General features: G+C 32.1%; 2 protein-coding genes across 3 annotated transcripts in view; one reads left to right on the top strand and one right to left on the bottom strand.

The window, feature by feature from the left end:
- LOC144852227 (cell growth regulator with RING finger domain protein 1-like) overlaps positions 1–15,914 on the bottom strand; it is a 249,540-nt gene that overhangs the window by 4,597 nt on the left and 229,029 nt on the right. The window lies entirely within an intron of this gene.
- LOC144852204 (putative ATP-dependent RNA helicase DHX57) overlaps positions 1–15,914 on the top strand; it is a 29,794-nt gene that overhangs the window by 8,978 nt on the left and 4,902 nt on the right. For both annotated transcript variants that reach the window (XR_013614277.1, XM_078709957.1), the window contains exons 17-22: positions 217–312; positions 7,131–7,214; positions 7,891–8,028; positions 10,002–10,178; positions 11,388–11,477; positions 14,051–14,194. Coding sequence is in view for 1 of the 2 variants with exons in the window: in XM_078709957.1 (XP_078566083.1) it covers positions 217–312; positions 7,131–7,214; positions 7,891–8,028; positions 10,002–10,178; positions 11,388–11,477; positions 14,051–14,194 (729 nt within the window). In the remaining variant the exon portion in view is untranslated. The remainder of the gene's footprint in view (positions 1–216; positions 313–7,130; positions 7,215–7,890; positions 8,029–10,001; positions 10,179–11,387; positions 11,478–14,050; positions 14,195–15,914) is intronic.

The following is a 15,914-nucleotide window of genomic DNA, read 5'->3' as shown; positions in this document are numbered from 1 at the left end:
CCTTTTATCTGCACCACAGTAATGAAGTTACAGTAAATGTGAGTCCCTTATTCTTTCTATGGTGAATGAGCTGTCCGCTCCTTTCCATGCTTATCCTCCCTAGTATTTTTCAACCAGTTACTCATTTACAGCTGAGTGGACTGGGAGTTGATTTGATTAGGAATTGAACCCTAGTTTTTCTGTATGATGACTGACGAATATGCAATATTTTTTTAGGTCGCTCCGTTTGGTAAAAAAGAAGAGGCAGATAAAAAACGAAAAGAGTTCGCAGAGGGAAATAGTGATCACATAACACTGTTGAAGGCATATAAGGTAAACCACTCATTTTTTTATAAACATTATTTCTTTGAGATAAGAACAACCATATTACTATTGTAGAACCCCTATTAGGAGGACACCTTTGGGACCCAACAAGTGTGTCCTGAATAGTATTTGATCTTAACAATAATATATATACAACCTTTATTCATTGGAAGTTTCTCATAAAAATGAGAAACCTCCAATGAATAAAGGTTGTCCTATGAATAGAGGTTGGTTGTAGTGTTATGCCTCTTGTTTGTGTCACAGGAAAATATATCTTTAAAGTGAATGTACTATAAGAGTGTACCTTTATTATGAGTGTATCTTTCATATGAGTTTCCCCTGGGTGTCCTAAAGGAGTTTATTTATTGTATTGTTAGTTTGTTTTATTCATATTTTGGAAGCAAAGAAAACAAAATAGAATTGTCAATAATTATTTTATTCTAAGTAAACTGTAATGATTATATGAATTTATATAACACACAAAAATGATTCTAAAAATCCATAAACTTTCAATACACTGAATTCGAACTCTCTTAAACACTGATATCCCTTTAAAGGCTCCCTTATGTGTTGAGATGCATATCAACTTCTCCTGAAGGCCCTATCACAAATACACACAGAAGAAAAACGAAAAGATGGTCGGTGTTTTTCAAACTACACATATTAGAATCGTTTATTAGGACATAAAAACATTTGGCTATTACAAATCAAATTATCTAATGTTTTCCGAATCGCCTGCAAACTAAACTACATTTTATAGTCACAACCTTTGTAACGTCTTAGAAAGGAAACACCTGTTCAATAAATGATAATTTGAATTTTCATACACTACAAAATACTTGATTATTAACGCTAACTTGCCTTGTAATTGGCTATCTGATTTGGTAATCCTTTAAAGCCCTATGAGGTCTCCCTAGAATCAATATAACATTAAAAAATTAGATATATGCCTCCATTAACACATTGTTAAATATCGATGAATTCATTATGTTTATACGAGTGTTATGATAGTTGTAATTGCAGCATGTTTGCCTTGCCAGCCTGGTTGTTTTAATAGTAATCATCTTTTTACATTAGGCTTGCTAGGTGACAGAATGATGTGTGTTTTAGATAAAAGGTTTTAACACTAAAAATACAGTAGAACCCCTCCTTCGAGACACCCTATTAAAGGGACCCCCACTTAGAGGACACCCCTATTAAAGGGACACCCCTATTCGTTCAGAAGACACCTATTAAAGGGATATCCCTATTTGTTCAGAAGACACCTATTAAAGGGATACCCCTATTTAGGTGACACCCCTATTAAAAGGACACCCCTATTAAAGGGACACCCCTATTCAGAGGACACTCCTATTAAAAGGACACATATTAAAAGAACACTCCTATTCAGAGGACACCCTATTAAATAGGACACTCCTATTAAAATGACACATATTAAAGGGACACCCCTATTAAAGGGACACCCCTATTTAGCAGACACCTCTATTTAAGGAACATTTGGTTGGGTCCTAAAGTTGTCTCCTTTAAATCATGGTTCTACTGTATTATACAGTATATACAGTCATTTATAGACTGCTGAAGTTGTTTGCATTCATTTTGCGGGTACCATACAATCATGATGAAAATTTGATGATGAGTTTAATTTAAATTTTATTATAATATTGCTTTGTACAGGCTGGTAAACATTGCAATTGCAATATTATTATTATCATTTAATAGCTAGGTTTTGGGTTGGTAGACAAAGCATATTTTAAATCAATAATGATTAACTTACACACATACGCAGGTTTATCTTTTCTTCTTTGTCAACCCTACCAAATCAAAATAATATCGTCCACAAAAAGCTTATAGTACTCTAGGACTGATGAGACCTATTGAAAATGGAGAGGAAAAAATACCACAATTTTGCTTAAAATGTTGTCTTAAGAGTGTATAAAAATATCATATACATATTTATATAATTTACAAACAGAGACATGCTAATCACCCAAAGATATGCATTCAACTAATTTAATTTTTAAACAGTGAAGAGGAGGGATTCTGTGAAATGTAGAAAAAACAGCCCCAATCGAGCTTAAAAAAATAAATTTAGAAGCATATATAATTTATGATATTGTCACCATCCTTCTTTTCTTTAACTACCTGATTACCATTTTCATCATCATTTATTATGCAGCGTTGTAATCGCCATCATCATTTGCAAGACCCTTGTGATATTTATCATCACCTTCTTCATACTCATCAACACCCACTCTGAAAATTTGTGATTACACATCAACATAATGCTAATTAATTAATAACAAAAATAATCCAATATTCCCCTCTGTAAACCAGCCAGAAGTCACTGACATACAGCCATCTCTAATCAATTTGCGAACCTGTTAAGGAGATTGTTGAAAACATGTCATGCCAGTCCACATTCAAGTGATGTTTTATGATAACAGGCACTTGTACTCTAGTCTCTTGTTAATCGAGTATTGTTTGCGTACACACTTAGACCTCATTCAGATTAGTAATTATTAATTCAATTGTGAGTAAAATAACATGGCTAGGTTCAAGGAGAGTCTATTCTGATGTCAGATCGAGATTCTTTCCTTAGGGAGTGATTCTGCACTTAACTGCCATGACTCAAGTCAATTTCGCTAGAATTTTTACAACTGTACAGAGAGGTTGTTATACCCTCCGTGACTTAATACACTGCACAACAATTATTGTGATAATGTACTTTTTTATAATAATTACAATGAATATTGTGTTTTCTATCTTTAAAAAAAATTACAATAAAATAAATATTAGCACACTATCTTCCTGGAGACGATTATATTTTTTTTTTTTTTTCTGAAAAATTACTGTATATTCTGTAGAAGTGCGAGGTAAAATGTCTTAAATAAAAAAACTGACCCTTCCCTTCATCTTTTAAAAGAAAATGGAAAAAGGTTAGAACAAAAAACGATGCTGCTATTAGATTTTTTTTTCTGTTTGTGAGAAGATTTTTTTTCCTACACGAAAAATGAGGAAAAACTACTATTACACAATTGTTAAATAGTACATACTATTGCACACCATGTGATCAGCAATCATCCAATCAAATTTATTTGTGTGTAAAATTATGTAATAATACTGTACTATGAAATGCTTTGTTATGTCCAGAAAGTGTCTCTTAAATAGGAGTTCTACTGATTAGTCACGTAATTCTAGTTTTTCTTGTATGACATGATTGTTAAATAGTACGTACTATTGCACACCATGTGACCAACAATCGTCAAATCAAATTTGTTTGTGTTGAATTATGTAATAATACTATGAAATACTTTGTTAGGTCCAGAAAGTGTCCCTTAAATAGGAATACTACTGATTAGTCACATTCTAGTTTTTCTTGTATTACATGATTGTTAAATAGTACGTACTATTGCACACCATGTGATCAAATCGTCCAATCAAATTGATTTGTTTGTTAAATTATTTAATAATACTATAAAACACTTTGTTATGTCCAGAAAGTGTCCCTTAAATAAGAGTACTACTGATAAGTCACATTCTAGTTTTTCTTGTATTACATGATTGTTAAATAGTACGTACTATTGCACCACCACATAATGCTTGTTTTCTTGTAGCATTAATTGCGTTAAATTCTGAATACCGAAATGGATTCCTGTGGGTTTAAAATTACGCTTGATTATTTTCAGGTTAATTAGAGTCGTAATCTTCGCAATCAATGAATTGCTACTTTCGGGCCCCCATAGTGTTTGTCAGCGGAGCCTAATTTCGTTAGTCACTTCGACACATTGTGTACGTCAAATTCAATTTGTACGTGAACAACTCAGAGTGAGAATTTATTGACTGTCCATTGATTTGTTTATTACTTTGAGTTCCAGCTACCTGGCATAATTTTCGTCTTTACGAGTCCCTTGACTGGAGAGTTTAAAGCGAATCAATGCCGCCATCAATGTGATTTGGGGCACGCTTAGATGTAGAACAAATATGATACCGAAAAGAATCTGAAGCTTAAATCGGTCATGGTGACATTACTTGATTTGAATACAGTAGCTTGGTGGTTTTTTAGATGCATACATTGATCTGCGTTCAAATCCTCACTGAGTTAATTTTTGCTAACATTCTTAATAACAAGACAACTTTTTTTTTTTTAAATCGATTATTTAAATTCAATTCAATTATTTTATTCTGTCAAGCACTCTGGCTCGAAAAATGTCTAGCTTGTCACAATATAAACAATAAAAAAAATAATATATGATAAAATGGGTAAAATACAAACAGTATTTAGTAGTAGGGGTATTTCTGTTCTTTAATCCTTTTGTCTACTCCGGAACAGACTTGCCTTTTGGACATTGCCTTTTCTTTATTCTTTATTCTTGCTCTTTTTATCATCCATATTTCAGCATAGACAACTTCTCTACCCAAAACTTCCTAAAATTGTTTGGCAAAGAACGCAATACAAAACTGTTTCCAACTCCAAATTTGGATCGATAATATTTTTTTTTTAAATGTATTTTCTGAACAGAATATGTATTGTGAGCCATATGGTACCAACCATACGGCGCCAACCATACGGCGCCAACCATACGGCGCCAACCATACGGCGCCAACCATACGGCGCCAACCATACACCTTGAGGTTTAATTCTTGCCAACTAATATAGTTTTTGTAGAAGGGATGCAGAAAACATGAATTATTCATTAGTTATATTTGACTACCATATTGAATGCATTAGGTGTCACGTAAGAATTGACCTGACTACAATTCGCTATGCAAAGGTTTCCATAGGGCTGTCTGTGTAGCCGAATGGTTTAGACAATAGGCCTTGCAAGTCGACGTGTGGGGTTCGAATCCCATGAGCAACTTCTTTTTACTTTGTAGTGAGAGAGAGATTATTTAGGAAGTAGATCTTGTAATTATTTCACATAGAAAATAGTGAATAATTCAAGAAAAAAAATGTGCTTCCTACCAGTGTTTCTGTTTTCAATTTATTTTGGAAGAGAATTATTTAGAGGGTTAGGTTTTATTTATCTACCATATGCTTGTATGGTTAGGCTTAGGTTTTCTAAGGTTTACTACCTATCTTGTGATTCAATCTGTATCTTTTTGGTTGATGTATGCACACAGTATAACAATTTTTTGTCATCATACACACCTGCTGTATGCATACCCACAGCCAGTAAAAAAAATGTCAAACAATTACAACAAATTTCTATTCAGTATGTAATAATTTATTCAGTAAAGTAGCCTTAGGATGATGTATTGTCTTAAACTAAATATACTGCGAACCACCGCTTTAAGCCGCTACAGTGTCGATACAACAACCTTCTCATAAAAGTCTATTTTTAGCCCGCACATACGGTACTCTATTCAGATTCTAAGTGACTGATTATAAAGAAGATAATTTTTTTCAAGAGCAATTCCATTCTGAATGATAATTTCACCATAAAATATAACTGTGAATAGCTGTTTATTCCAATTTTAAATTCTAGTAAAAAAATAAACATTTCAAAATAATCTACAGTATTGATTTTTATACGTGTTCATCAATAATATGCTTTGAAAGATCCGATTATTGCGTCGCCGTGCACGCACAAATCCAACATTAAAAACATGTACATTGTTGTCATACTGCAATGTGTTGTATTCGTTCATGCATAATTCACGCGGTATTTGTTGCGAATAGCTGATTTCTTGTAATGATATGATAATATGTAGACATGTATATAACACGGTTACTATTAAAACAATTACATGTGCTGAGTTTAATAGTGTGCGAGTGCATGTACACCTCAGCCACGTGGGAGATCTTCTTCACATAATATTTAGATTCGTCACAGACTATGTTGTGCATGTATAACATTTTTGAATAATTTAATCGCTTTTTGAATAGAATGTTTAAATAATCCTTTTTTGCATATTTTCTTATTTTTATTACATTATTAAAAACATAAATATTTTATTGTATTTTAAATGTTGAATTATTTAAATACTTCTTTTGTTGTAGTTCTATGTAGTAAGTTATATCTATTCTTTAAACAATTTATTCATTGCTAATATAATGTTAATATTGAGAAGCAATAAATTATTATTAACAATAATGAATATTCATAAGTTGAATGGGAAGAATATTTTCATGGATTTGAAAGATTGACTGTTCTATTCAACAAGGCTGAGGTAAATACAACAGTCAGGTTTCAACAAATAAAAATCTCTCTCCCCATTCATGACAACAAACATTGTTTTATATATGTGGAGTTTTAGCTTAGTGGTTAATGTGCTTGCCTCCTAATTCCAAGGTCCGGGGTTCAACTCGACTTAGTGCCAGGGTTAAAACTCACGACTATTTCAACTCCACCCTCCTCGTCTCAAATGAGAGTTTATACGCACGATAAATTATTAAATAGTTTATCCATCCTGTAATTGGCGAGTTACTCACTGTTGGATGCATATGAAAAAAAAAATTCTACCGTTTCAATCTTGAATCAAAAGCTAGACAGGAGGTATTAAGGCGCGCCATTAAAAAAGGCAGCGTTTAAATTTTGGACGAAAAGTAAATAATTGTAGACAGCGCACACTATAGGTTGGTTTTAAACGTAGACAACCAGCCATGATTGCACAAAATTCTAAAAATATCATCTAAGCATGCAATAGTACCATTAATTAACACCATTTAATATCACTTTCCCGTGCAGTATGAACTAATGGCACATGATACAAAATTAGCCAATCAGACAGTATTGGTTACCACTCGAGTGTGTGATAAAATCTAATTAATTTTACTGATCTTTTATTTACACTTCTTTAACCTTCTTATTTATGTTTATTTTCAGGGTTGGGCGACAGTTACGAATCGGAAATTCTCCAGCGGTTTCCAGTATTGTCACGCCAATTTTCTTTCCATAAAAACATTACAGGTAATAATATAAACCACACGATTAATATTTCTTATTGTGCCAAAGAAAATGTTTTTATGAGCGGAGACTTGAATCTAAATATAAATGAGTATTTTTACCACCATTTCCAAGAAATGCTTTTAAGATATGAAGTGTGTCTATTCTATATTGCCATCTATAAACAATAAAATATTATTAATAACATCTCAATAGTCGAGTTGAGTGGCCGAGCGGTTAAGGCAGTGGCGCTGCAAACCATGGCCACTAAAATCGGCACAGGTTCAATTTCAAGGTTCTCCTCTAGCATATACTGGCGGTAGAACATTGTATATTATATATGTATTTCTTTTTGTTGCTCCATGACTGAACTAACCCCCTAAATATCGTTTTGTGTGGTCTATGGGATCTTCCTAGGCGATAGGTGTGTCTTCTGAATAGGGGTGTCTAAAAAAAGTAGCTCTATGGTATTAAAGGTTATTACAGTCTTTGTAGAGTGAGAACAAAATATCGTGAAACTTAATGTGGTTGGAATATATTTTTATTTTTTAAAATAATTACATATATAGTCTTTATTTTTATATCTCAATATTTGTATTGCTGCTGTATTGCTGCTTGTTGTTCTCATGTTGTTTTATATTATGCCGTAATAAATAAAATTAAATATAAAAGTAAATTCTTTTTGCAATTACTTTTTCAGATGTTGGCGTCAATGAAGCATCAGTTTGCAGAGTTGCTTAGTGACATTGGTTTCATCAGTGAGAATCTAAGTGCAAAAAGAATGGACAGAATGGCTGGCGGTAGAAGTGATGTTGTAGCAAGGTCTGTTGCGCCAGAGGTAAGAATCTCACTCTTTTTACTTAAGTCAAAATAGTTGAAATGTGCTTGATGTGCTGAGGTTTTATTTATTGATTTTAGTGATGTAGAAAAGTGTGTTGAATATCACTCTTTTTGCTTAAGTGAAAAACTGGGGTTTTATTTCTTGATTTAAGTGATTGTAGTAGTAGTAGATAGTTGTAGAAAAGTCTGCCCTTGCATTTATCAATCTTTTTAAGTTTAAAAGTGCTTAAGTGAAAAACTGAGGTTTCATTTATTCAAGTGATGTAGAAAAGTCTGTCCTGGCATTTATCAATCTTTTTGATTGAAGTTAAGGAATGCTTAAGTGAAAATTTTGGATATATTTATTATTTAACCAGTTCTTCTTATCTTATGGATTTCGGAATTCATCATCTATTGGTTTAAGGTTTAAGAAAAACAATTACTATTTCAATCAAAATAACATTTATTTTTTTCAAATTATAACAGTATACAAAATGGTGTAAAGAAAGGTAATTAAATTGAAGAAGGCATGTTAAAAAAAAAGCAAAAAGCTTGTGACAGACATGCCTAAACAAAGATGAGATTTAAAAAACACAGAAAAAGAAAATAAAAAATAAAATAAAGAAATAACAAAATATAAATTTACATAACATTTATTTATTTATTATACAACAATACTTTCATCTATAAAGGTGACAATAAAAATATCACATAATCCAAATTTATCTGTCACTGAATAGAGAGGCTGGGAACATCCTTTGACTATGGTCATCATAGATAAATAACCGTCCGCATCCCTTGCAGCTGCAGTTTCTGGTTTTATTAAATGCCGCTCATTCTTCAACACCTGTTGTTACCATAGCAATTGTATTGGCATTGTTGTTTTGTAGGAGGTATTGATTGTTCTTCAGTTGTCCGTTCCCATGTGAACCAATTAGATAATCTACTTGTCTGCCTATTGCTGGATAACATATTGATTGAGATATCTCCCTAGTATAAACTCTTATTTAGACCTTGCTCTATTTTGTGTTTAAAAAAAATTTTAAAATTCTTCATTTAGTTTCACAAACAAACAAAAACAAATTTTTGTTTAATCATTAATAATTAAATAGTTTTGTTTTCTTCATCATTTTTATCACCATAATATTTATTATTCAAATTACAATTGTCTTCATTATCATCAATGTTGTCATCATCGTCATTATTTTGTTTATAATCATACCATCATCATTATTACCACCTTCCTTTTTATTGACCCCTCTTTTGTTTCATCATCATCATCGTCATCATTATCACCATCACCATCATTATCATCATCATTATCATTATTACCACCTTCCTTTTTATTGACCCCTCTTTTGTTTCATCATCATTATCATCATCATTGTTATCATCATTGTCATCATCATTGTCATCATCATTATCATCATATTTGTTAAATAATTACAGTTTCATCATTATCGTCATTTAATCGTCTCCATTACCCACTGTACACTCCTTTGTTTTGTTAAATATCTTTTCATCATCATAATATTCATATTGCAGAATTTCTCATTTATTTAAGTTATTTGTCACATTTCTAGAATAAATTGATTTTATTATTGTTCAGAACTATTTCCTAGAAAAGAATTAATCCTCACAGCAAGTTCAACGCTGTACTTTCTTTTCAAAGCTCTGTCCACACTATCAAACTAGTGTGATGCCCCCAAACATGGTAGTGATATGCCCAAATATAGTAGTGATATTACATCATCATGTCCATATAAGAGCACATCACATTTGTTTGTCACATAAAGTTTGATAGTGTAGACAAAGCTTTACACTATGGCCTGAACCTATACACCCTTGTTTGATTCTGAAGTTGTTCGCTTATTTTACTGTACAGTATGTACAAAAGATATAATATGTGAAAAATAATTCTATATTATAATATAATATAATATTACTCCTTCATAGAGCCAAACTAAAAAATGTAAAATTATTTTATTTTAGGCCAACATCAATGCCGATAATAACCGCTTAGTTATCGCCGTCTTATGCGCTGCTCTCTACCCAAACATTGTTCAAGTGATGACACCAGAATCTAAGTTCAGTCAAACTAAGGCTGGAAGTATGCCGCTTGCCTCTAAGGTGGAACAGATTAGGCTCAAGACGCAACAAGATGGATATGTAAGTATAGTAGACAGAGCTGGTGCACGAATGTAATCGAGTCAAGTGACCGAGCAGTAAATTAATCCACTCGGCCATTTGACTCAAAGACGCTCGGCCATTTGTCTCAAAACCACTCGGCCATTTGTCTCAAAATCGCTCGGCCGTTTGACTCGAAACCGCTCGGCCATTTGACTCGAAACCGCTCGGCCATTTGACTCAAAGACGCTTGGCCATTTGTCTCAAAACCGCTCGGCCATTTGTCTCAAAATCGCTCGGCCGTTTGACTCGAAACCGCTCGGCCATTTGACTCGAAACCGCTCGGCCATTTGACTCAAAACCGCTCGGCCATTTGACTCAAAACCGCTCGGCCATTTGACTCAAAACCGCTCGGCCATTTGATAGATTTTTATTCATCTATGTGTGCATTAAAAAAACATATTCTATAGTCTTAGAATCTTTTTGTAAAGTAACTTTTACAATTAAAGTAGGTCTGTCCATTAATGTTGTTGTTTTTAAAAACATCATGTTTTTTAAAATAACAAAATAATATCCCCATGCATAATGTCTGTAAATTTACTGTTCATATTAAAACCCTGATGACAATGTTGGTGACAAATATGTTCAAACGCATCATTTAAACAGCGTAGCTTAGCAACCACTCTTATGGGAAAAAAACTGTTAAAGTGAATCTTTGTTTACAACGTCTAAATTGTCATTAATTAGAATCAGTAGCAATATGCCAATTAGGAAATCAACTCACTGTTAACTAGTTATTAGTAAATTATCAATTATTAATGAAAATCAATTGTTATTGTTTGATTAATAAACTATTTTTATGTTATGGTCATATAGAAAGTTGCCTGTTCTCATACAGAGATTAAAGGAGCTTTTGATTTTGTGACGATCTAAAAATACTTTATGATGTCATATGGAGTATTCGTATTCCTTGTGTTTGGTTTGGTCCAAGTCTTGACACCCGATTTTGGGTAGACAGTTGAAAATGCATAAACTAATGCATAGTCCTATGATATTAATTTTCTAGCTCTCTCTCGTCTGTCCACGATAGTGGCTGTGTGTCCTAGTTCTCTGCAAATCGAAAGTTTGAAACTGAAAATAAACTTCAAATTGAACCGTTTGTTAAAATGTTCATGTCAGCTTCTCAACGCAAATTTACTTTGTAGAAGTCATTAATCATTTGAAATCAAAACTTTTTTTTTTTCATTTTAGGTCAGTATTCACCCCTCATCCGTAAATTTTCAAGTCGGCCATTTTGAAAGTCCATACCTTATATATCACGAGAAGATAAAAACATCAAAGGTAATATCAATGTTGAAAGATTGTGATCATTTTAAAATATGTTAACATTTTTATGTTATTTTGAGAATCATGTTGAAATATCGAAATCATGTTGAAATATCATAATCATTTTGAAATATTGTAATCATGATGAAATATTCTATTGAAATATCGTAATCATGTTGAAATATCGTAATCATGTTGAAATATCGTAATCATGTTGAAATATCGTCTGTCATGTAGAAATATCATAATCATGTTGAAATATCATCATGTTGAAATATCGTAATCATGTTGAAATATTGTAATCATGTTGAAATATCATAATCATGTTGAAATATCGTCTGTCATGTAGAAATATCATAATCATATTGAAATATCATAATCACATTGGAATATCATAATCACATTGGAATAACATAATTTATAATCTTATTCATGTTGAAATATCATAATCATGTTGAAATATCATAATCATGTTGAAATATCATAATCATGTTGAAATAACATGTTCTTTAATCATAATCATGTTGAAATATCGTAATCATGTTGAAATATCGTAATCATGTTGAAATATCGTAATCATGTTGAAATATCGTAATCATGTTGAAATATCGTCTGTCATGTAGAAATATCATAATCATGTTGAAATATCGTAATCATGTTGAAATATCGTAATCATGTTGAAATATTGTAATCATGTTGAAATATCGTAATCATGTTGAAATATCGTCTGTCATGTAGAAATATCATAATCATATTGAAATATCATAATCACATTGGAATAACATAATTTATAATCATAATCATATTGAAATATCATAATCATGTTGAAATATCATAATCATGTTGAAATAACATGTTCTTTAATCATAATCATGTTGAAATATCTTAATCATGTTGAAATATCACATGATAATAATCAAAATTACGACAGTCAATATAATGAACGTTACCTGACCTTAGATCATTTCTGTTAGTTCAGTCGTAATTTACAAGCGTTAGGTATAAGATTAATTATTTTATGAAATTTATTCAGCGTTAATATTACAAATCTTCTTCTAATCACATGATACACAATCACACATATGCAACAGTCTCTGGCCTCATGAGATAGCTTACTCACTCATGCAGAACTCCATGCACGTAAAATTTCATTACATGTGTGAGTTTTGTCTGGTTATACCCCCTGGGTGATGCGACGTACGATATTGTTGATTAAAGCGTTGCATCTAATGTTATTAGGAAGGGATTCGAACAACTGATTGTCAGGCATCAAGCCTGGAGCTGTACATTGACGTCATGTTAATATCAAGACATTTGTGAACTAATAATGCGAATGAATCAATGTTTGTAATAATGTCAATAACATTATTTCCCTCAAGATTATTCAACATAAACAATGTTATATTGTTTAAGGCTAGCTCTGGATATAACATTTCTATTGTTTGTTTATTATAATAACCTAATTTTGTTTCAACAGCGACGAACATCGTGAAATAACCTTTTTTAAAAAGTGGGGATACAGGACTATTTTGTAATGATGTAAGATCGAAATTTTACTAATTTTTCTCCTGTTTCTCAAATGCCTCAAATATAAATTTTGAGAAAATTTTATTGAATTCCTATCTTATAACATTATTCTTCACCATTTTGTTATATGAAAATATATTTGGCAGATCATATTATTACAAGACAAATTATAGTATATGAATAATATTCAATTATTAATCGATTGATTGATATACGGTAATTTGATTTTACTCTAAAAGTACACTAGCACTAATCATCATTATACAAACCTTTAAATTATGAAAGTTTAATTTAAATTTAAGATTAAGTGACTATAAATAGAACTCGTCTTCTGTGCCTTAAAGGAGAATTATAGAGATGTATTTTCCTGATAAATTTTGGGTATTGAATTTCTCTTTTTGTTATTATTTGTCCTTTTGTATCATGGCATTGAATTCTGTTATAGTGTCACATATATCACATGTGATGCTTGTATCATAGGCCATACCCTAACTTAAAGCTCTGTCCACACTATCAAACTCTATGTGACAAAAAAAAAATGTGATGAGCCCATATACAGGTATGTACTCGATGATGCCATATTTGGGCACATCTTTTTTTGTCAAACTAGTTTGATTGTGTAGACAGAGCTTAACAGTAACATATTGTACATTCATATATCAATTGGACATACTGTATCTGTGGTAAACTTAATCATCATTTCGTTGGCTGTAATGGATCTGAGGCCACAACCTCAAGCCATCCTTTGACAGGGCTATACCAGAACACTGGAGTAACCCCGATGCACTGGGTGCTAGCCCATGAGTACATAGTTTTAAAGTTTTTATCAGAGAAGACTTATTCTACCACCAGAATTATCCAGGAGTTCGTTGAACCTGTGTCAATGTAATGGATGGTTTCTATAGATTCAAAAGAATTATTTATTTTTTATTTATTCACAGAATAAGGTGTGAATCATCAAGATATATTCAATTTAAAAAAAACCCCTTGATATTACTGTAGGTGTAACTAATAAATTAATTATTGGTAAAAAGTTAATTATATTTTTCTTCTGCCCGTAGGTGTACATACGTGATTGTAGTATGGTGTCTGTTTACCCGCTTCTGTTATTTGGCGGTTATTCTCTGAATTTGGATCTCGTACAAGGAACATTTATCATGTCTATTGACGATGGTTGGATCAAATTTCAAGTCAACGACCATAAGGTTTGTAAGCTTCCGATTAAGAATCTTTTTTTTTTCATTTACTTTTAATAAAAAAAAACAACTTTTTATCCACATAGTATTTAAATCGAGTCTATCACCTATGAATGTCTATTTCATCTTCACGATCTCTTTATTGTTTTATATATGTATACTACAGGTATTTGTCGGAAATATTTTTTTAACCATAATTGTGTTTCCATAGGGTATTGTAGTTCAATTGAGTCTGCCATAATGCCTGTCTGTCTGTCTGTCCCATCATCTTCTGCAATCCCTTAAAAAGTTCTTTTCATAGCCATCCATTTTTTGGTATGCATGGTGGGGTTTATTGTTTTGTCGTTTTTCATGTACTTATAGGCCTACTGGTTATTGTTTTTGATGTACAGTATGTATTGAAATTGTCAGCGTTATGAAAATAGCGCTTCATACAAGAAATACAAAACAATTTTAAAAAGACGATATATTAAACAACACTTGTTTACTTGATTGATTGAAATTTATATTTATACTGGGTAACCTCTTCAGTCAAAGACTGGTCTCCCAGAGGGCCCAGTTGGTGATCAGTGGCTGTGATGTACTAATACACCGGGGTATCCCCCTACTCGTCTCGAAAGATGTACTAGGTTCTTTAAAGTGCACACGAGCTAGTTGTGTACACTGGACCTACTGGTCCTTATCCGAGAAGACTCGTTCTACCACCAGAACCATGGAGTGAGTGAGCCTCGAACCCCTGCCGATGTTATGGCTACATAATTATGGTTCCACTGTCTTAACCGCTCGGCCACTCACTCACTATTAAAATAAATGATCTTTATTATTATTATTTGCAAGAGAGTTTAATATACAAGTAATAAGTATTGCATTATTTATATTATATGTTTTATATAATATAACTATAAATAATTCATAGCGGCTGTATTTTAATAATATACAACACAACGCATATCCACCCACGCTATGTATTGGTTTCTGTTTGTGTCTCTTTTACGAACCTATAGATGTAAACTTATTGATGCGTGACCAACATTAATAAATAAGCCGATATAATCTTATGTATTTATTGAGTAATCTTAAATTCTACGCCCTCGTTTTTATCTTCGTTGGTGAAACTGAAACTTTTTTAAAAACCTTCAGTTGTTAACTCCTTGGCTGATTCTGAAGTCTGTTCCGATTCTAACCAACGAGGGCAGTGTGTTTTAATTTTCCAGACTGCATTAACGTTCTTAAATTACTGCTAAAATAATCATTATGTAAACAGTTTTTTTATTTTTTATATGCTTTTTATGTAATTCTGCAGGCTAAACAAGATAATATAGGGAAAAAGGATATATGTTATATTTTTCAGTTATTTCTTTTATCTGATAACACTTTCAGTATCACAGTACTAAAAGTGGATCACACCTATCATACCATAATAGCAAAACGTTAGTGTGAAATGAATAAGCGGTAATATATGTTTTTAACATAATGCTAACCACTATTCAGAGGCTATTAAGGGAAAACTTTGTTTGGTCCAAAAGGGCCCTTTACAGAGGTTCTGCTGTAATTAAAATATGTCTGTATCATCATTGCTCATCATTTATTTGCTCATATAACACTAAAACTAAATCAAGTAACCCATAGCACATAGGCAGATCAGTTTAAATGCAGCATTTCATTTTACAACTTGTAGGCCCTCGCACACCCTATCCCTCACCTCTATTTTAAAATCCTGTATTCTCCC

The sequence above is a fragment of the Antedon bifida genome, chromosome 9 (genome assembly GCF_963402885.1).
Source record: "Antedon bifida chromosome 9, ecAntBifi1.1, whole genome shotgun sequence".
In the NCBI taxonomy this organism is placed as follows: Eukaryota; Metazoa; Echinodermata; class Crinoidea; order Comatulida; family Antedonidae; genus Antedon; species Antedon bifida.
Note: the sequence above shows the minus strand (reverse complement) of the source record. Positions and strands in the feature narration are given on the sequence as shown.